This window comes from Panthera leo, chromosome B2 (genome assembly GCF_018350215.1).
Source record: "Panthera leo isolate Ple1 chromosome B2, P.leo_Ple1_pat1.1, whole genome shotgun sequence".
NCBI lineage: Eukaryota > Metazoa > Chordata > Mammalia > Carnivora > Felidae > Panthera > Panthera leo.
The window spans coordinates 134322112-134343287 of NC_056683.1; the positions used below are offsets into that span (position 1 = coordinate 134322112).

The 21176-nt window shown below is 38.3% G+C and overlaps 1 protein-coding gene across 2 annotated transcripts in view; it reads left to right on the forward strand.

Moving 5' to 3' along the window:
* Positions 1-19932, forward strand: part of PCMT1 (protein-L-isoaspartate (D-aspartate) O-methyltransferase) — a 50877-nt gene extending 30945 nt beyond the window's left edge. Inside the window, exons 4-8 of one of the 2 annotated variants that reach the window (XM_042940065.1) lie at positions 2627-2731; positions 4945-5065; positions 7223-7308; positions 11066-11282; positions 19133-19932. In XM_042940065.1, coding sequence (XP_042795999.1) covers positions 2627-2731; positions 4945-5065; positions 7223-7308; positions 11066-11245 — 492 coding nt within the window. In that variant the 3' untranslated portion in view covers positions 11246-11282; positions 19133-19932. The remainder of the gene's footprint in view (positions 1-2626; positions 2732-4944; positions 5066-7222; positions 7309-11065; positions 11283-19132) is intronic. The other variant, XM_042940064.1, reaches the window with a different exon arrangement.
* The last annotated feature ends 1244 nt before the right edge of the window (positions 19933-21176 follow it).

Consider the following 21176-nt stretch of genomic DNA (forward strand, 5'->3'; position numbering starts at 1 on the left):
GGGACATGATGTCTGATCATTCACTTTTAGTGACTGGAATAGTCTTTTCAGGAACTTTTTGTTGAGCTATTACACACATCGAGTAAAGTACACAAATCTTGTGTGTAGCTTGATGAGTGTTCACATATGTGTATGTGTAACCAGCACCCAGATGAAGATAGATCAGTACGTTTCCTATGTCCTAGCAGGTTCCCTCATGCCAGTTCCTTAGCTTCTAACCTTGGTGTAACCAGTATTCTGGCTTTGGTCATGTAAATTAGTTTTCTAAATAGGGAGTTTCCAGTCTGTTCCATTTTGAACATTACCTGTTTCTGATGCTTAAAAAATTTTTAGCTTTTAACAGAATTTCAGACTTACAGAAAAGTTGTAAGAATAGTACAAGTAATTCCCATGTAATTTTTACTCATCTTCCCCTAATGTTAACCTTTTACTACATTTTCTTTATCATTTATTCTTTCTCTTTGTCTTTCTCATATATATGTATATACATGAAATATATGTATTTTCTTTTTAATGAACTCTTTGGGAATAATTTGGGGATAGAATGCTCTTTACCTTCAAAAATAGGGCATTCTCAATAACCACAGTATCAAAATCAGGAAATAAACATTAATACAACACTGTTAGCCAGTTGACAGACCTTACTTAAATTTTATCAGTTGTTCTGGTTATGTCCTTTACAGGAAAATACAATTACAGAGCTGGAATTTCATTCAGTTGTCATGTCTTCTTAGTTTTCTTTAATCTGGAACAGTACCTCAGTCTTCTTTTATGGTCTTGAAAATTTTGTGAATATAGGCCAGTTTTTTCTAGAATGTTCCTCAATTTGGGTTTGTCTCCTGTTTCCTCATGATCAGATATGGGTTATGCATTTTTGCCTGGAATGTCCCAGAAGGGATGTATTTTAACAGATGCCATATGATGTCAATGTGTCCCATTATTGGTGATGTTAATTTTGATCATCTGACTAAGGTAGTGTCAGCCAGGTTTCTCCACTGAGAAACTTGAATTCCACTGTAAAGTGACAGTTTTCATTTTTGTAATTGGTAAGTGTTTTGGGTAAACACTTTGAGATTATGTAAATCTTCTGTTATTCCTCAAATGATAATCTACAAGTTTTAGCATCCATTTATTTTTGCTGAATCAGTTATTACTGAAGTGGTTGCCAAATGGCAGTTTCCTAAGTTCATCATTTCATCAATATGAATTGATTGGGAACAATTTCCCCTTATTCTCCTATTTATATATATATAGAGAGGTTATGTATTTTCTTATTATCACTATGGATTCATGAATATGTATTTTTACCAACCAAGATCTAGTAATGTTTATTGATGCTGAACCTGATGATTTTTAATAATGAACGTAAGTAGGTATTTAAGGACAGCTTTTGAGATAACATTTATTGTTTTTTTTTTTTAACATTTATTAGTTCTAACTTCATATTTTAGAAAAGCACTGAAATGTAAGTTTATAAAGAGGATGGAGTAGGGAAGGCTTTATTTCTTGGTTTGGCCCAAAGCATAAGCAATATGATTTTATTTGATTAATAATTTATATATACTATAAACATAAAAATATATATCCTTTGACCCCCTCAATTCTAAGAATTTATCCTACAGATATACTTTATAAGGTTTTTATAAAGATGATTACATTATCCTACATATATACCCGTTATAAAATTTTATTTTAGACCGAGACCGTGCATAAGCAGGGGAGAGGGACAGAGGGAGAGAATCTTTCTTTTAAAAAAATTTTTTTTAATGTTTATTTGTTTTTGAGAGAGAGAGAGAGAGCAAGCGAGCGTGCAATCAGGGGAGGGGCAGAAAAAGAGGGAGCCACAGAATCCGAAGCAGGCTCCAGGCTCTGAGCTGTCAGCACAGAGCCTGACGTGAGGCTCAAACCCACAAACTGCAAGATCATGACCTGAGCTGAGGTCGGACGCCTAACCGACTGAGCCACCCAAGCACCCCGGGAGAGAGACAGAATCTTAAGCAGGCTCCACGCTCAGTGCAGAGCCCAACATGGGGCTTGATTCCACAACCCTGGGATCATGACCTGGGCTGTAATCAAGAGTTGGACGCTCAACAGACTGAGCTACCCAGGAGCTCCTACACATACAACTTTTAAGATTATTCTGTCTCTTTTGTTATAGAAGATTGGAGCCAACTTAAATATCCTTCATTAGGGATTTTTTGGGGAGGATTTTTGTTATTATAATACATTCATATAAGAATAGACTCCTGAGCCATAAAAAAGAATGAACAGGCTACTTAAGTATTGATAAGAAAGGTTCTTCAAGATACAATAAATGAAAAATATAGATAACATATTTGCTTGTATATACACCGAATGGATATGTTTGGCAGGAAGCACAAGAAACTGACATCACTGGTTGCCTTTAGGGAGTGAAACTGGACAAGGATGGGGAAGGTTGGGGACAGAGGTGGGGTGGAGACTTCACTATAAAAGTATATAGTATGTCATGTTTTCATTATCTTGGTAGATGACAATACTAGAAAAATCGGCAGGAAGTTGGCAACTTTTATTTATATGCCATGGTATATATACTTTATAGAGTCTTGAAAAACAAATGAATATTTGCTTTGTTTTCTTTTGGCAGCATGCATATGCACTAGAACTTCTATTTGATCAATTACATGAAGGAGCTAAAGCTCTTGATGTAGGATCTGGAAGTGGAATCCTTACTGCATGTTTTGCACGTATGGTAAGACCTTTATTTTTCATTCTGGCTCCAGCAGAAGCATATTCTATATTTGGCTGTAAATTTCTTTACTAGCAGTTTTTGAGGGTTTTTTTTTTAAATCCTATTAAAATAGCAGTTGGAACATGTATCACTTAGGATTTTCTTGTTGTTGGAAGTAACAAGATTCAGTCCACACTGGCAGAGGTAAAAGAATTTACTTGGTTTATATAATGGAAACATCTAGAGTGTATCTGGCTCTTCGTGTGGCTGGATTCAAAAGAAGATCAGATGTTGTTATTGACAGTGGGTTTCTCTCTGGTTCTGGGTTTGGCTTTGCTTTCCTCCAAATGTTGGCTTCAGTCAGGCTCCTCCCTTGTGATCACAAGATGGCAACCAGTAGCTCCCAAACTGTGTTCTTCCGGATTCTCAGCTGGCGGAAAATAGAATAGAGAGTCTGATTTCCAGACACTCCTACAGGGTTATTAGAAAGAGGGTGGAGCAAGTGCTCTTAGAAAAATATGTGTTATACTCTCCAGAGTATAAGTCTGGAGGCCTATTCAGGCATCTTGAGTAAAGGTTTATCTGTGCTCAGATAATCACATCACTTTGATTATGAAGTCTTGTCCCTTGCGGCCAGATAGGAAGATTCTGGTTTAGTTAAGTTGGGATTTATGGATGATGCGTCTTGGACCAGAATCTACTTAACTTGTCGTAAATATGTAATTGGCAGACCAGCCCACTAGCATGTGAGCTCCAGGGAGGTGGGAATTTCATTTGATTTTTTTTTTTCACTGACATATCCATCCATAATAGTACCTGTTACATAATAAGGAATCAGGTTTTTTTTTTTTTTTTCCCCCCAGTTGTTTCACTTGTTTTGTAGAAGCTAAGTCATCACTAACGGAATATCAGGATTTTTTTTTTTTTTTTCAAAGCTTAGTATTTAATTAGTGGTGTTCTCGATACTTGACGTATTTATGTTTCAGAGAAAAATTCACTTTTTAAAAAACATTAGATTTCTGAATAATCTTTTTTTAAAGTGAATTTAATGTTTTTCACACATTTATTATGTGCTAATTAGTGTTCTAAGTGCTTTTAATTCTCACATCACTTAGGAGGTATGGCCCCTTTTCCTCATTTTACAGCTGAGGAGCCTGATTCATAGAGTAACTTGGCCAAGGTTGTATAGTTGTAAATAAGTGATGAGACTTATATGTGAACCCAGTTACTCTGACTTCAGAGTCTTTATTGTGTTATTTTATAATTTATATTTAGGGCCTTTAATATTTTTATGTATTTTATATTTTCTACATATGGCAGTAGAATCAGGTACAGAAATCCCTATAGAATTTTTTATGTAACATTTTAATATTTAGAGTGACCTTTTTACTTTTTATTTTTTTATTTATTTATGTATTTATTAATTTTTAAATTTATTTTGAGAGGGAAAGAACCAGCAGGAAAGGGACAGAGAGAGGGAGAGAGAAAGGATCCCAGGCAGGCTCCATGCCGTCAATGCAGAGCCTGATGGTGGGCTCAAACTCATGATCTGTGAGATCTATGACCTGAGTCAAAACTAAGAGCTGGATGTTTAACCAACTGAGCCACCTAGGTGCCCTCATGTATTTATGTATGTATTTATTTATTTACGTATTTATGTATGTATTTATTTACAGAGAGCACGCGAGCAGGGGAGAGGGGCGGAGAGGGGAAACCTTAAGCAGGCTCCATGCTCAGTGGAGCCCAGTGTGGGTCTCAGTCCCACAACCCTGGGATCATGACCTGAGCTGAAATCAAGAGTCAGATGCTTAACTGACCGAGCCAGGCACCCCTAAAGCCACACTTTTAGATGAAATTTAAATTAAAAATGATTGTACCAACTATCATTTAATATTGGCAGTTAAGTCTTACTTCAGGGTTTGGGCTTTAAAAATCAGAAATTGAAGAAAGAAGGTTTTTTGTTTGTTTGTTTGTTTGTTTTTAGTATTGCAAGTTTTTGTAATTTATTCTGGCTCAACTACTAAAATGCATTTATCCATTTGGGAGTTAAAGCTGAGAAAGTTGTATTTCGTAAATATTTTATAGTATTCTGAATAACCATACAATTGGAGGCTTGAACCTTTTGTCTTCATTTCACATTGCAGAATATGATTTTAGCTGAGGAAACACTTTAGTGACACTTCAGAAAGACAAATTTAGGCCAGTGAGCTATTGAATTACTCCCTCATTTCTAGGTTGGATCTACCGGAAGAGTCATCGGAATTGACCACATTAAAGAGCTAGTAGACGACTCAATAAATAATGTCAGAAAGGATGATCCGATGCTTTTGTCTTCAGGGAGAGTGCAGCTGGTTGGTGAGTATCAGAAAACTGTAGAAATTTCCTCTCCAGAGAATTTTTATTTTCAGAAGATCCCATGCAAGCTAAGTAGTATTCAAGCTAATTTTTGCCTTTTTTTTTTAACATTCGCTTTAAAGTACTAAGTGAGGAAAACAGTTACTGTTAATTGTGATGCTGATATGACTGTCAGCTGTTTCAGAAAATGAGTTCTTTCTTCATTGGTTTTTAAGAAGTAATAGCAAAGTATCAAGTGCCCATTATGAAAAATTTAAAGTGCAGAAATGTGTAAGATAAAAAAAAAAAACCCTCCTTTTCCCTCTTAAGTTTTCTAGACATAACTATATGTGTGAATAAATATACATATACACACTTTTTTTTAAATCTTTATTCTTTTTTTTTTTTAAATGTTTATTTATTTCTGAGACAGAGAGAGACAGAGCATGAGTGGGGGAGGGGCAGAGAGAAAGGGGGACACAGAATCCGAAGCAGGCTCCAGGCTCTGAGCTGTCAGCCCAGAGCCCAACGCGGGGCTCGAACTCACAGACTGCGAGATCATGACCTGAGCCGAAGTCGGACGCTCAACCAACTGAGCCACCCAGGCGCCCCTAATCTTTCTTTATTCTTGAGAGAGAGACAGGGTGTGAGCAGGGGAGGAGCATAGAGAGAGGGAGACACAGAATGCAAAGCAGGCTCCAGTCTCTGAGCTGTCAGCACAGAGCCCGACATGGGGCTCGAACCCACAAACGGTGAGATCATGACCTGAGCTGAAGTCGGGCGCTCAACCGACTGAGCCACCCAGGTGCCCCTACATGTTTTTTTTTTAATTGACTCATATATTCTGTCCTATAGTTTGCTCTTTTCCGTTCAGCAGTATACAGTGGACATATTTCCATGTGAACACTTTGTACTGTTGTGAGATACAACTAACATCAAAACACACATAAAGCATAAATGTGAAGCTTAGCAAATACCTGTTTAATTAATCACAGTGATCAAGAAAGGGAATATTATTGGTGGCTTACATGTCCTCTGCTTGCTTTTCCCTCCTCGGAAGACTTTCCTTTCTCCTTAATGGTAACCAGCATCATTACTTTTATGCATTTACTACCTAATTGCACTTCCATAGACAATGTTCAATTTAATTTTGAACTTTAGATAAATGGAACCATATAGTATATAGTCTATGATGAGTGACTTCTTTCATTCAATGTTATATTTGTAAGATTCATCCATCTTATCATATAGTTAATTTTTATTGCTGTATAATATTCCACTGTAAGACCATTATCAAAATTTGTTTATTCTACCATAGATGGACATTTTGGGTTGTTTCTAACTTGGGGAATTAGAAAGCTGCTGTGAACATATGTGTATAAAGTTCCAAATGTATACGTGCACTCATAATACAAGCATTTATTCATGTAGAGTATTATTGCTAGTTCATAGGGAACCATAGATACTGCAAAACTTTTTTAAAGTGATTGAACCAGTTTACATTCCCATCAGCAATGTGTCAGAGTTGCTAGTGCTCGGTGTCTTACCAACACTTGATACTGTCAGAGTTTTCTTTTTACCCACTTAGTGAGTATAGAGCAGTGTCTCTTTGTGGTTTTATTTTGTATTTTCCTCTTAACCAGTGAGGTCGAACACTGTTTCATTTGTTTGACCATTTGGATTTCCTCCTTTGTGAAATGTCTTTTTCAGATATTGAGTTGTTCATATTTCTCTTTGATTTGTAGGACTTCTATAGATTAGCCCTTTACCTATTTATTCAAATCGTAAACCTCTTCTCCCACTCCATGGCATGCCTTTTCACTTGTATTGGTACTTTCTTGATTAATAGAAGTACTTAATTTTAATGTATCAGACTTACCAGCTTCTTCTGTGTCCTCTTTAAGACTACTCTAAAATCATGAAGATATGCCCCTATGTTATTTCTCAGAAGCATTATCATTTTACCTTTTCACATTTAGATCTTTGATCTTTCTGACATTGATTTTTGTGTATGTAAGAGGTAGAGGTTCAAGTATATATTTTTTCCATATGAATATCCAGTTGTCCCAGCATCATTTATTAAAAATCTCTCTTGCTCTGTTTTAAACCTCCTATAATTCTTCCCACTGGGTAGTTCTGCCCAAACAGGTTTTTAAAGCATAATTTCTTTTCTTTCAGTGGGAGATGGAAGAATGGGATATGCCGAAGAAGCCCCTTACGATGCTATTCATGTAGGAGCTGCAGCCCCAGTTGTGCCCCAGGCAGTGAGTTGGGTTTTTTTCCCTGTGTTTTTGTGCTTCAGTCAACTAAAGCTATAAAAGATTTATAGAGAAATGACTTCTAGATGATGTTCAAAACATAATTAGACTTTTATGTCATGCATTTTCATTATACTTAGTATGCAGGGGTTTTTTCGTATGCAAAGAGTTGTGTAAATGACTTGAAGATTACTAAATCACAGTTTGTAGCTGCCTTATTTGAAGCAGTGTTTGATCCATCTAAGAACTAGTATACCACTAGAATTAGGAAAATCCATCTGGAGTTCATAATCTGATAATCACTTGGTATTTTATTAAATACCAGAATATGCAAGATTGTTGGATGCATGGGTGAGACCAGGAAGTATCTGTCATACATTTTACCTTCACAAAACTTATATTCTGGAAAACAGGTGTCCTACATATAACAGGAAAATTAATGATATGATAGCATTATCATTAACATGTAATATATGTTGATGCCAGAAGAAAGATGTACTGTAAGAGTTCAAGGGAGGGAGAAAATTTTTGCCTGGAGTTACCAATGAAACTACGTGCATGAATGGAGTTGCAACTGAATCTTAAAGAACAGTAGGGTTTGCATAGTTGCGATGAGAGGGAAGGGTATTCCGGTATTGTATATTACAGAATTTCAGTACAAAATTGTTTTTTTATTTTAGTAAGACTGATAAACTTATGTCATCCCTTAATGATCCTTGATTAAGTTCACTGAGATCTTAGGCTTCTGTGGAGTCTGAGTTTTCCTCAGGTCTGGACTAGATGACTAGGGGCTGAGAGTGACCCTGCCTCTTCTGCCCAGTCTCAGCCACTCCCCAGTCTGGAAAAGTTCCTTTCTATATGTGTAGAGGAGTTCATGAGAAGCTGAAAGTTAAGGAACTTGTTCTGGTCATTGACTTGCTGCTTTATTGGCTGCTGAATGACTTTGGGAAAATCACTTAATTTCTCTGGCCGTATTACTTGTTAAAAAAAAAAAAAAAACTAAACCAGTCGTTTTAACACATTGTATTTTTAATTTTTTATCTTTTTTTAATTAAAAATTTTTTTTTTATTATTTACATTTATTTATTTTTGAGAGACAGAGAGAGACAGAGCACAAGTGGGGGAGGGGCAGAGATAGAAGGAGACACGGAATCGGAAGCAAGCTCCAGGCTCCGAGCTGTCAGCACAGAGCCCGATGCGGGGCTCGAACTTACAAACCGTGAGATCACGACCTGAGCCGAAGTCGGCCGCCCAACCGACTGAGCCACCCAGGCGCCCCTATCTTTTTTTAATTTCAGAGACAGGGAGGACGTGAGTGCGGAAGAGGGGCAGAGGCGCAGAGGGAGAGAGAGATAACCTTAAGCAGGCTCCATGCTCAGTGTGGAGCCAGACGTGGGGCTTGATTCACCACCCTAGGATCATGACCTGAGCTGAAATCAAGAGTTGGATGCCCAACCAACTGAGCCACCAGGCACCCCTCTCATTATCACCTAGGAGATCGCACCTGCACTCCTGAGCCCCGTGGCATGTGCAGATAGAAAGCAGGTGGAGTAATAACTGAGTCAGGAGGGCGGAGGAAGTTGAACTGAAGAGACTGCAGAGGGAATCATTGCTGAAGCAGCTTGCTCTGCAGAGCTTTTTATCTTTTTTTTTAAGTTTTATTTATTTTTGAGAGAGAGGGAGAGAGCACACAAGCAGGGGAAGGGCAGAGAGAGAGACACACACACACACAGAATCCAAAGCAGGCTCCAAACTGTCAGCGTAGAGCCTGACATGGGGCTCGAACTCACACAGTGAAATCATGACCTGAGCCGAAGTTGGACACTTAACTGACTCAGCCACCCAGGTGCCCCTACTCTGCAGAACTTTGAAAGGGCTTAGAAACTGGAGGCATCAGGACCTTGGAAATCACAGATGAAGCATGGGTCTGAAAAGAGGGGCTGCTGCTTGAAATTTCTGTATGAGGAACAATTAGTGTGAAGCCTTAAGTAAGAAAATTTCCGAGAATTGAAGGACAGTATTCTATAGTTTGAAAAGATCTGTTGAGTGCCCAGTATGATGATTTTTTTTTTTTTTTTAAAGGGAGGGGTGCCCGAGTGGCTCAGTTGGTTGAGCACCCACCTCTTCGTTTTGGCTCAGGTCATGATCTTGTGGTTCGTGGGTTGGAACCCCGCATCGGACTCTGCTCTCACAGTGCAGAGCCTGCTTGGGATTCTCTCTTTCTCCCTCTCTCTCTGCCCCTCCCCTGCTTGCTGTCTCTCTCAAAATAAACTTTAGGGGAATCTGGGGGGCTCAGTTAAGTTAAGCCCACATTGGGCTCTGTGCTGACAGCTCAGAGCCTAGAGCTTGCTTCAGATTCTGTGTCTCCCTGTCTCTCAGCCCCTCCACTGCTCATGCTCTGTCTCTGTCTCTCATTCTCAAAAATAAACATAAAAAAAGAAGTTTAAAAAAAATAAACTTTAAAAAAAAAGAGAGGAAAAAAAGAACCGTAATATCACCGTGAAATGCTAGAATATCAGGGATATTCTAAAAGCTTCCAGAACAATAGAACATAATCTGTTAACGATTGGTAATCAGAAAGGTATCAGACTGCAGAACAGCAGCATTAGAATCAAGTCCGGGGCACTTGTGTGGCTCAGTCCATTGAGTGTCTGACTCTTGAGGTCGGCTCCAAGCCCCGTGTCAGGCTCTACACTAGCATGGAGCCTGCTTGGGATTCTGTCTCCCTCTTTGCCCCTACTCTATGCACAGGCACATGCTGCGCTCTCTCTCCCTCAAAATAAATAAATGAGCTGAAAAGAATCAACAAGTCAGAAGAACAAACCATCACAAATCTAAACTGAAAATGACTTCCGGCCTTGAATTCTGTACTCACATATTGTCAAATGTGTGAAATAAAGGTCGTTTTGGACTTGAAGATCTCATTCTCTCTCTTTTAAAATATTCCGTGCACTGTTTCACAGAATACTTCTAGAGGAATCACTTTAATAATATCAAAAAATGAGGGAAGAGAGAGACAGTAGGAAAAATCAAAAAGAGGAAGCCACGAGATCTCAGAAGGTAGGACATCTGGTCCAGGAGAGAGATGATACGGTTCTTCCTTACCGTGTTTGATTACTGGTCATTTGAAGGCTACATTCAAATGGTAACATAGGGTTTAAATGTTTTCTGACCAAGAGGGCTTTCACTGAGTACTCTTGGTTTTTCATTGACGAGGTGTCCTCATTCTAATGCTTCAGGAACTCCAGCCCTACCTTCCTTTGTCATGGTGCCAGTAATCCTAAATTCAGTCGTAAGACCGAGGTCTCCTTGTTTTCAGCTCCGTGATGCCCTAAATTCTGCAGTGTCAGGATAGGAATTCCTTGCTGATTTTCTGCACTGCCCGCTTCCTTCCCCACTCCGGACCACAAAGATTCAAAACAGGCACTGAAATTTCCTACTTTGCCTTTGATCTTCCCAAGAGAGGATGGTTCTGCGTTACGCGGTTCAGCTTGAACATTGTGAGCCCTGCAGTTGTGCTGCGTCCTATGTTAGGTGCCAAGGGCACAGAGATGGATAAGATCACAGTCCCCGTCATCAGAGAACTGGTAGTTTAGTAGAGGAGGTCGATGGGTAATTGAGTAATAAGTTTAACAGTCGAAGTATGTATGTACTAAATAAAGCCCATTTCTGCTTTCTGCCCACGGACGCGGGAAGTTGTTTATAGTGTAGTAAAGTGAGTCTTAACGGAAAATCGGTAACTTGGCGTGTCTTTTTCTTTTAGCTGATAGACCAGTTAAAGCCTGGTGGGAGGTTGATACTGCCGGTCGGCCCCGCAGGTGGCAACCAGATGCTGGAGCAGTACGACAAGCTGCAGGACGGCAGTGTCAAGATGAAGCCCCTGATGGGAGTGATCTACGTGCCTTTAACAGATAAAGAGAAGCAGTGGGCCAGGTGGAAGTGATTTTATCTTCTGCTCTTTCTTCTTCCACACACGCAAGGTGAAGGGTGTGGATTCTAAGACATTAGACCACAAGGCTGCTTTTTTGGTTGTCACCTTTATGCTACTCCATTCTAACATCAGAAATTCACTACATTAAAAGTCTAGACAAACTTCGCATGAGTGTGCCCTTCTTTTGGTTTAACTCATATCTTTGGGAAAGGGGGGTGAGACTTGGTTGGCACGAAGGTGGGTTTTTTTCCTTTCTCTTGGTTTTTTAATTTTTTTATTTTTCCAAAGAGGCTTTTAGCCACTGTTCAGAACTTTCTAAGGATAATTTATTATCAGCCATTAATTTTCTGTATTCACAGATCGTTTTTGTGACTGCTGTATGATCATGGAAACAAAGGCTTTGGTCTGAAGGGAAGGGGCCATCATTTCCTGCCCCTTCCACCCCCTGTTGTACCATAGTCGTAAAGAGAAAGAAGGGAAAAGATACTCTTGTCCCAGTTTTCAAAGGTGTCAGAATCCCAGAGAGGACATTGTTCCTCTCAGCTTGCTTTCTCTCTTTCAGTCAGGTTCATTGACATTCTGTCTGACAACCTGTGCCTGTTTTACATTCAGCTACTGTTTCAGAGCCACTATAAGGGATAAACTTCTCCCAGTCTATAGAACTGGCCAGCGCATTTTAAAGCCACTCTGAGTTCCTGGGGAGGTGGGGGGATTCTCTAAGCTCAAAGGGAGTGCCCAGGTCTCACAAACCCACCCAAAGGGCCAACAGCATGCGGCATAGTCTTCAGTACAGCATGGCTCGTTATAATGCCTACTTGTGTTTTGTGTTTCTGCATAATCTGAATATTTTGTTTGAAGCCCAGGTTTCTCTTCTTCCTCTCTCCTTCTCCCTTCCCCTCCCCACGTCCTCCAGTGGGAAGGAGTGAAATCGATAAGTAAGAGTGACACTAGCTAAGACTACTTAAAATTAAATGTCTAAATAAGAAAGGCTTTACAGTTTCCTTGTTTTAGGATTTTTTTTTTTTTTAATTTGACAGGGGTACTTATTTTTAGAGAATTATTTTTATTTTTTTAGTGAGTAAAATGGTGATTGTAAGTTTAATAGACCTCAATCTTGTTTTATGGAAAGCGGAAAGACACTTTTTGAATAAATGTTTGATTGCAAAAATGGTCATCTAACTCCGTTTGTTCAAAACTGAGTTTTTCTTTAAACTCCGATTGGCCATTTCTGGGATATCTTACTAGGAATTGCATTTCATTCTTCACTTTATATGGATATAGCTCTTTTCTTTGAATTTTAATCTGGAGCACGGCCACTGCTTTAAAAAAAGACATTAAAAAGCTATGAGTCTTGCCAGTTAAAATCATACAGTTTTTAACAACTAATTACAGCCTTCCTCGACTTTCCTTCTAGGATGGTTATCTTGTTAAATAACAGTATGATTGCTGCTATACACAAGGGGCAAACATATCACTGAGCTCACTGACATTTGCTACCAAGTAAGAGTTCAGATTTTCATTAATAATTTAAATTTTTTCTTTTACACACAATAAATGTTAGTATTGAACATTCTACTGTCAATTTGATGATGAAGGAATTACAAAAAGGTATTTTGTTTCTATAATAAGCGGAGGTGGGTTTAGCATGAAGCTCGTGACACTTAAGCTTCAGGGCCTTCACGTGCTTAGGGTCTTTCCCGGTCCTCCCAGTTTTCTGGGCAGTCTTGTTTTTAGTCCTCTTTTTTTTTCTCCTTCATGAAGAGGTTCTTCCCGCTTCCCAGGTCATATAAACTCTAGGTTTCCACAACACCTATATTTACCCTTTATAAAACTAAACTATTTATATTAAAGCTAGAATAACTTTTAAATTTATGGACAAATATTTAGTCATTTACCAAATATTTAGATATATATATTGTCTGTTTTTCTTTTCGGTCTTCAACTTTTTAAAAGATTGAGCAATTTTACATGTATGTATCACTGGAGGCATTTCTCTAGTTGTACTAGAAAGACTTCTATTCTTTCTGTTGTAAATGTTGTTTGTTCAGACACGTTTTTCCTACATCCAAAGATGTAGTTTGATTTTGTTTTTGTTTTTAAGTAAGTTCTGTGCCCAATGTGGGGCTTGAACTCATGACCCTGAGATCAGGAGTCGCATGCCCTACCAACTGAGCCAGCCAGGTGCCCCCCAAGATGTAGTTTTACAAAGACAATCAGTTACTTAACTGAAAATCTTTCAAGAGTATAGGTTTATAGAATGTGAAGGTGAAACAAAATCTGAAAACAGCATTGGAAAAAAAAAACAACTGCCACATTGAAAAAAATTTGTGCTGAAACAAATTACTAGAAAATAAGATGTTTGAAAGGGTAAAACAACAGTTAACTGAAAATCAAAAGAGACCATTAATCCACCGTTTCTATTTGTATTCTTAAACTCTCCGGCAGGATCGAGGCAGAAAATAGAAAGTATGCTCAGCTAGGGATTTTAAAGTGATTTTAGTGAAAGGACGAATCAAAGAAATACAGGCAAGGTTATGGGAATAGTGAAGGGTCTTGACATACCCAGGGACCGGGGACCTACCATGCTGGGCCATAGGGGGAGGAAACAGTTTGACTGGAACCCACTGAGAGCAGGGACAGCATTGCCAGGGACTGTGCTAGGGCCATGGATACACAGCTGTGAACGTGAAACCGACCATTCTCTTGGGACTTCTAGTCATGTGGGAGATCCAAACAAATCTAAAGAAGACAAACAACCAGTTAGAGTGTAGTGTGTTTAGGAGAGCAATTGAAGTGTTGAAGCCAGACCGTGAGGTGATCAGAATTACATTTCAGAAAGATGACCCTGGCTGTGGCGTAGAGAGTAGATTGGAAAGGGACAGAGCTAGAGTCTGAAACAGAATGTGGTTGTAGCAAGCTAGGGGTGAAATGGTGGTGGCCTGAATTAAGGCAGTGGTAGTAAGGATAGAATGTGGCTAACAAGAGTCGCTTGCCATTTTCTGAGTGTTCATCCCACATTTGGGAATTATCATCTAAAAAGCTCCTCCTCAGTTTTATTGCCAGGTGAGGTGATCTCTGTTCTTTCGGATCTTCTTCCAGATTAATGTAACAGCTCGTCCCCATGCTTTCTTCCGAACCTTCTCTTGTTTCCCACCAGCTTTCCGTCCTCCTCTTCCCGAGGAATCCAGAGCCGATTGCAGTGCTCTGTGAGGGTGAGGTGCAGTCTTTGCTGGGGACCTTCGATAGAAACTATGTGGGAAAACAAGAGCAGTGGTGGTGGGCATGCTGCGTTCTCATGCCACATAAAGCCCCAAGCCTGCGTGTAGACTTCTGTTTCCTTATGCTTGGAAGGAAGGTCATTTCTAGTTTTCTAGTGGAGTGATGAGACGATGCCAGACGTGGGGGCCATAGACCTAGAACCTGTGGTAGTATGTTCATGACGTGGATGTGTTATAGTTGTATCAGCTGCTTCATGAGCTCTTCATAGTTTTTAAATCTGTGTTTCATTTAACATAAGTATATTCATTTTATATACGTAGAGATCAATATTTTGTTAATCATCTGGTAAGTTTTATTTTTATTTTTAAGAGCCACAGGAGTCAATGGAATAAGTTCATCTCTGGTTTGTGACGCTGAGGAATGTGTCAGGATTCTCATTCTATCAGTGCTTTGTTTATCCATGTCATCTTTTTTTTTTTTTTTTTTTTAACGTTTATTTATTTTTGAGACAGAGAGAGACAGAGCATGAACAGGGGAGGGGCAGAGAGAGAGGGAGACACAGAATCGGAAGCAGGCTCCAGGCTCCGAGCCATCAGCCCAGAGCCCAACACGGGGCTCGAACTCACGGACTCACAGACCGTGAGATCATGACCTGAGCTGAAGTCGGACGCTCAACCGACTGAGCCACCCAGGCGCCCCTATCCATGTCATCTTAAAGTGAAAAACATGTTATGAGTCGTTTGGGCATTTCTAAGGCCGGCAGCGTAGTTCCTAGGGTATCCGGTTGACCCTGTGTTCTGTATCGTCCCATATTGTCCCTTTTAAATTTCTTGACAGACATTACAGCATTATGACGTATTTTGCACCCTTAAAGGCAGGGATGTGTTTTGTTGCTTTTGGAATTCTTTTTACGTCTCTCATAAAGCTTTGTACAATCTACTGTATTACCTCAGAAAACCCGTTAATTAGAAAACACTCGTGGATTTTGATTATTGTTTCCTGGTAGTACATCTTTACATTTGTTAGATAAATGTAAAGAATATACAATATACAATAAAGAATATACAATACCAAATGTTATTAACCTAATAAATGAAGTATAGTTATATATTACATAATAATATATATAATTATTAATCTAATGAACATGTTTAGCACATATATAACCATTTTAAAGAGCCTTTCTAGAAATTAGGACATAATACTTTATTTCTAAAGTTTATTTATTTTGAGAGAGAGTGAGCGAGGCAGGGGCAGAGAGAGAGGGAGAGAGAGAATCCTAAATGGCTCCACACTGTCAACACAGAACCTGATGTAGGGCTTGATCTCACAAACTGGGAGATCATGACTTGAGTCGAAATCAAGAGTTGGATGCTTAACCGACTGAGTCAACTAGGCACCCCAGGACGTAATACTTTTTATTATAAATGATCTACATGTGTAAGTCAGCTAAAGAAAGATATTTATGTAGAATTTGGAACATTAAGTGGAAAAATAAAAGCTTGAAAGTTATATAGATTTTGGACTAATAGGATGTGACAAGGTTATACATGCACTGACAGCAAATTTTTGGTTTTCTTTGGTACCCTAAATGTTAAAATTCAGGTTTATAAACTTAATTTCTTTTCCTTTTCCTTTTCCTTTTCCTTTTTTTCTTTTTAGTGCTATACAGTTCCTTCTATTTGTTTTTAGTAATACTGTTTCTGACTACCAAAGTATAATGCATGTGCCATGTAAAAATTATTAGAAGTTCAAAGAATGAAATAAAAATTACCCACAGTGTCAGAACCTAGAGATAAACATTATCGACATTTTGGTAGATATATATATCTATAGATATAGATATAGATATAGATATACATTTTTTTTTACTCTTTTATCCATAGTTCTGTATATAGCTCTTTTGTAATTCTGAGTTCATATAGTATAGTTTTATAATCTTTTTTATTAAATAAAGTGGTATCAGTATTGTCCCACATTGTTAGTTGTTCTACAATATGATTTTTTTCCCAGTTTTATTGAGATATGATTGACATAGCATTACATTACTTTTACATGTACAACATAGCGATCTGATGTATGTATATACTACAAAATGATTACCACATTAAGTTTAGTTTTATGGTTTCAGGTCTTACATTCAAGTCTTTAATCCGTTTGGAGTTGATTTTTTTGTGTGTGGTGTAAGATGGGCCAGTGTGGTTTAAGATGGGCCAGTTTCATTCTTTTGCATCTGGCTGTCTGGTTTTCCCAGCACCATTTACTAAAGACACTATCTTTTCCCCATTGTATTTTCTTGGCTCCTTAATTAGTTGACCATATATGTGTGGGTTCATTTCTGGGTTCTCTGTTCTGTTCCATTGACCCATGTGTCTCTTTTATGGTAATATCATACTGTTTTGATTACTCTATCTTTGTAATATAGTTTGAAATCAGACAGTGTAATACCTCCAGCTTTGTTCTTCTTTCTAAAGATTGCTTTGGCTATTTGGGGATTTTTGTGGTTCTATACAAATTTTAGGGCTGTTCTATTTCTGTGAAAAATGCTGTTGGGATTTTGATATGGATTGCATTGAATCAGTAGATTGCTTTGGTAGTATGGATATTTAACGGTATTAATTCTTCCAATCCATGAGCATTGTGTCTTCTTCGATGTCTTTCATTAATGTCTTATACTTTTCAGTGTCCAGATCTTTCACCATGTTTAAATTTATTTTAGATATTTTATTCTTTTTGATACAATTATAAATGGGATTGTTTTAATTTCTCTTTCTGATAGTTCATTATTGGTATATAGAAACACAACTGATTTTTGTATATTGATTTTGTTTCCTGAAACTTCATTGAATTGGTTTATTAGTTTTGATTTTTTTTTTTTTTTTTGGTGGTGGTTTTAGGGTGTTCTATATATAATATGTTGTCTGCAAAAAGACAGTTTTACTTCTTTCTTTCCGATTTTGATGCCTTTTATTTCTTTTTCTTGCCTAATTGCTCTGGCTAGGATTTCCAGTGCTATGTTGAATAAAAGTGGCGAGAGTGGGCATCCTTGTCTTGTTCCTGATCTTAGAGGAAAAGCTTTCAGCTTTTCACCGTTGAGTATGATGTTAGCTGTGGGCTTGTCATATATGGCCTTTATTATGTTGAGGTACGTTTCCTCTATACCTAGTTTGTTGAGAGTTTTTATCCTTTTCTTTTTTAAAACAATTTTTAATTGAAGAGGACGTTTGGAAATGTTGTGCTATGTTGTTGGCAATAAGGATATATGTTTACAATGTCCTTAATGCCTTGCAACAGGTAAATCAAATACAGTAAATTATTTTGCAAAGACAGTAGTATCTTCAGTTTACATTTTAAAAAGAGTTAAGTGAATTTATGAAAAGAGTGTTTTGCAAGTATGAAATCTTTGCAGTTTAAATATTTTAATGCTTGCATGAATTTAAGTAAAAGCTGTTCTGTGAGAATTCTAGTATTTACATTATTTAGAAGAATATATTAAAAGGGACCAGAAATGATCATTTATCATTTAACAGATAATCCAGTACTCTATGACAAAGGCAGTTTATGGGAGATGTAATTTTTAAAATAATTTCTCACACAATTTACAAAATGTAGTTTTAAAAGAAAGCGTATTGTCTGATAGTCGCTTAATTCACCACATACCTGGGAAACTTTAGCTCTTTACTTACCTTCCCTTCACATTGATTTTAACAACTTTTTAAAGACTTTTTAATTTTTATTACAGATTAATTGTAAGAATAGTAGGAAGAGTTTCTGAATCTCTGCATCCAGAGTTACCAATGGTTAACGTTTTTATACATTCACTTTCTCACCCCCTCTTCTCTATTTATATATGCACATATATCCTATTTTTTCTTGAGATCACTTGAGATTTAGTTGCAAACGTCATACTTCTTTACCCCTAAAATTCTTGTGTATTTAGCGATGTTTTTGTCACTCAGATTGCCCTCTACTCTGAAGTTTTTTTGGCTTTTTTGATAGCTTTATTTTTTCACCTTTAACAGCTCTATTGAGGTGTAATTTATATACCATACTATTTATTTTAGGCTGCATTTGTATTCCTTCCTTCCTGTCGCTGGCAGTTGCTGGTAAGGTGCTGTGCCTGGCTGAGCGACTGGTTTCTTTTGGAGCTGATGAAGCTGCCTTCTGAAATCAGCTGACAGAGACAGCACACCTCCAGATGGTGCTTTTTCTTCCAAAGAGTTTGGGTTGAGATGGACCTACGCAGCACTTGCTAACAGACACTCTAAACAAAAGGCCAAATTCTTGCCCAGTTTTGTAAATGTAACTATAAAAAATGATCTGAACTCTAAATACTCGTCATCATTTTCTAATAAACAGTGTTAGCAAGATCCTAGATGGAGAAGTCAAAGTTTCTCTGAATTTTTGCTCTTAAAGGAAGAAAGTTATCTTTAAGAAGTAAAAAATAAAGAATTCAGGGCCTTGAGGTTTCACGTTGCATTGCAGAGCAGCATGAGGGATGTGTGGATGGCTGACTCCCATCTTTGCTTGGACTTGGGACTGTTTGCTTTGCTTTTTTTTTCCCTTCCTTTTTAATGCTTGGGGATTGGTGTATTTGTACTTATGTAATAATTGTATCTGAACTACTAGAAAGTTACAGTATGTAACGCCTACTGACATATTTCTCTTTTTCACCCCCAGGGACGAACTGTAAAAGCGCCATCAGCTTGACCAGTATATAATATTACAGTGGATTGCTCATCTCAGTTCTCAAAGCTTTTTGAAAACCAACAGCATCACAGCTTGTTTTGGACTTTGTTACACTATTATTTTCAGCATGAAAATGTGTGGTTTTGTAGGGTTTCTAATTCTTCAAAGAGGCACGGAAGCCGAATTGGTAGAGGAGCGATGCAAAGTATAAATTTGTGGATTTATTAATTCAACACACCCACACTTTACTTTAAAATATTAAAAGACGAGGTTCTGTCACATGGAAAACTTAGTTTGTGAATTGATTCTGAGGAGTGGTTTTTCTTTTAGACACTTAATTCTGTTTCAATATTAATTTATCAGATTCCTTTTGTACATGAGATAACACCACCATTCACAAGTTAGGATTCTTGGTTTTTGGATGTCTGTTAGATGCCACTAAGAAAATAGAGATGAGCTCCCTTTTTAAAGCTTTTGATGTGGTGTCATAGAATAGCATGTTGTAGATACAATCAGCTGCTTTGTCACCTTAAAACTAAGCATTTGTAAATATTAAAACTGACGAAGATGGCAGGTGATGTCCTTTAAAACACTTAGCTGTTCGGATTGGACATAACCGACATAGTACTTTCCCTCTTTAAAATTATAGGAGACTTGTAGCTCAGTATTGTTTTTTCTGTTTCCGATTTGCTGCTGATAACGTATATGGATTTAACATGCTGTGTAAGCTGGGTCCTAGTCGCTGAACAGTTTATGCAGCTGCTTTGCCAAATAAAGTTAAAAGTAAAAGAGGCCTCGGTGGTGTTTGAATCCCCGGGAAAGAACCACGTGTCCACCAGATGCAAAGTGCTGACTGAGAGAGGTCACGGAGAGAAAGTGGTTTCTCTGATGCTCCGCTTTATGACGTCTGAGTAGGGTGGGTGGACAGGTACCTCCGGCGGTACGTTGCTAGACTGACTGTTTCCAGCGGACCAGGACCACACCTCATCATCCTTCTTTGCCTAACACGGGGCTTGCCCTCTTGCAGATGAACAGTACATGCTGAGTGAGTGCGTGAATGAAGGTCAAGGATAAATGTGACAAAACCCATCTCATCTGTAAACCTTTCCTGGGGCACCCGGGTGGCTCCGTCAGTTAAGCAGCCGACTCTTGACTTCGGCTCAGGTCGTGATCTCACGCTTCGTGGGTTCAAGCTCTCCATCGGGCTCTGCACTGACAGCGCGGAGCCTGCTTGGGATTCTGTCTCCCTCTCCCTCTCTGCCCCTCCCCGACTCACTCTCGCTCTCTCAAAAGAAATAAATATGTATTAATATGATGACTGTAAAAATGAGTTTCTAAGAAGGCCGTAGCGCTTTGGGATCTTGTTTAAATATTGTCATTTTATACCTTTTATAAAAAGATCTTTGTTTTTCCAGGAGTTCTAGAACTTGAAAAAATACAAACTGTGTATCTAGCACAGCTAATACTCTCAGCAAAAGAACCCCCTCCTCCCCCCCCCCTCCCCCGGTGTGCAAGTGAGTCTGATTCTGGCAAGTTGATCCTTAGCGTGTGTGGCACCTCTCCCCCACTTCTTAAAGGCTTAAGCTTTCCTTGTTTAAAAATGGTTTTAAAAAAATATACATACATACACGTTTTTTCACTAGTGTCTCTTGGGCAAGATCCCACACAGGAAACTAGCGTTAGTTGGCAGTTAAAACTTGTGAGTTTTAGTTCCCTGCTGGTTTGCTGGTGTTGGCATCACTTCTGGATCCAGTCCACGAGCCCTTTTGGTGCAGGACTCCATGTCATTTGAGGTAGTTTCAAAGGTCCGGTATCCTTTTAGGATTTTAGATTGATTCTTAACCACTAGTCTGTATCCTTCATAGCGATTGCCGACATTTTATTATATGTAAATTCCTACCATATGTAAAAAAGCCCTTACTCTCAAGGAGTTTGCAATCTGGCTTGAGGGGACAGTTTATAAATACGCTAGGACCAAGTGCCACCTGATTGCTATAGACAAATGCCATGCCAAGCATTACTGTTGGATTTTACA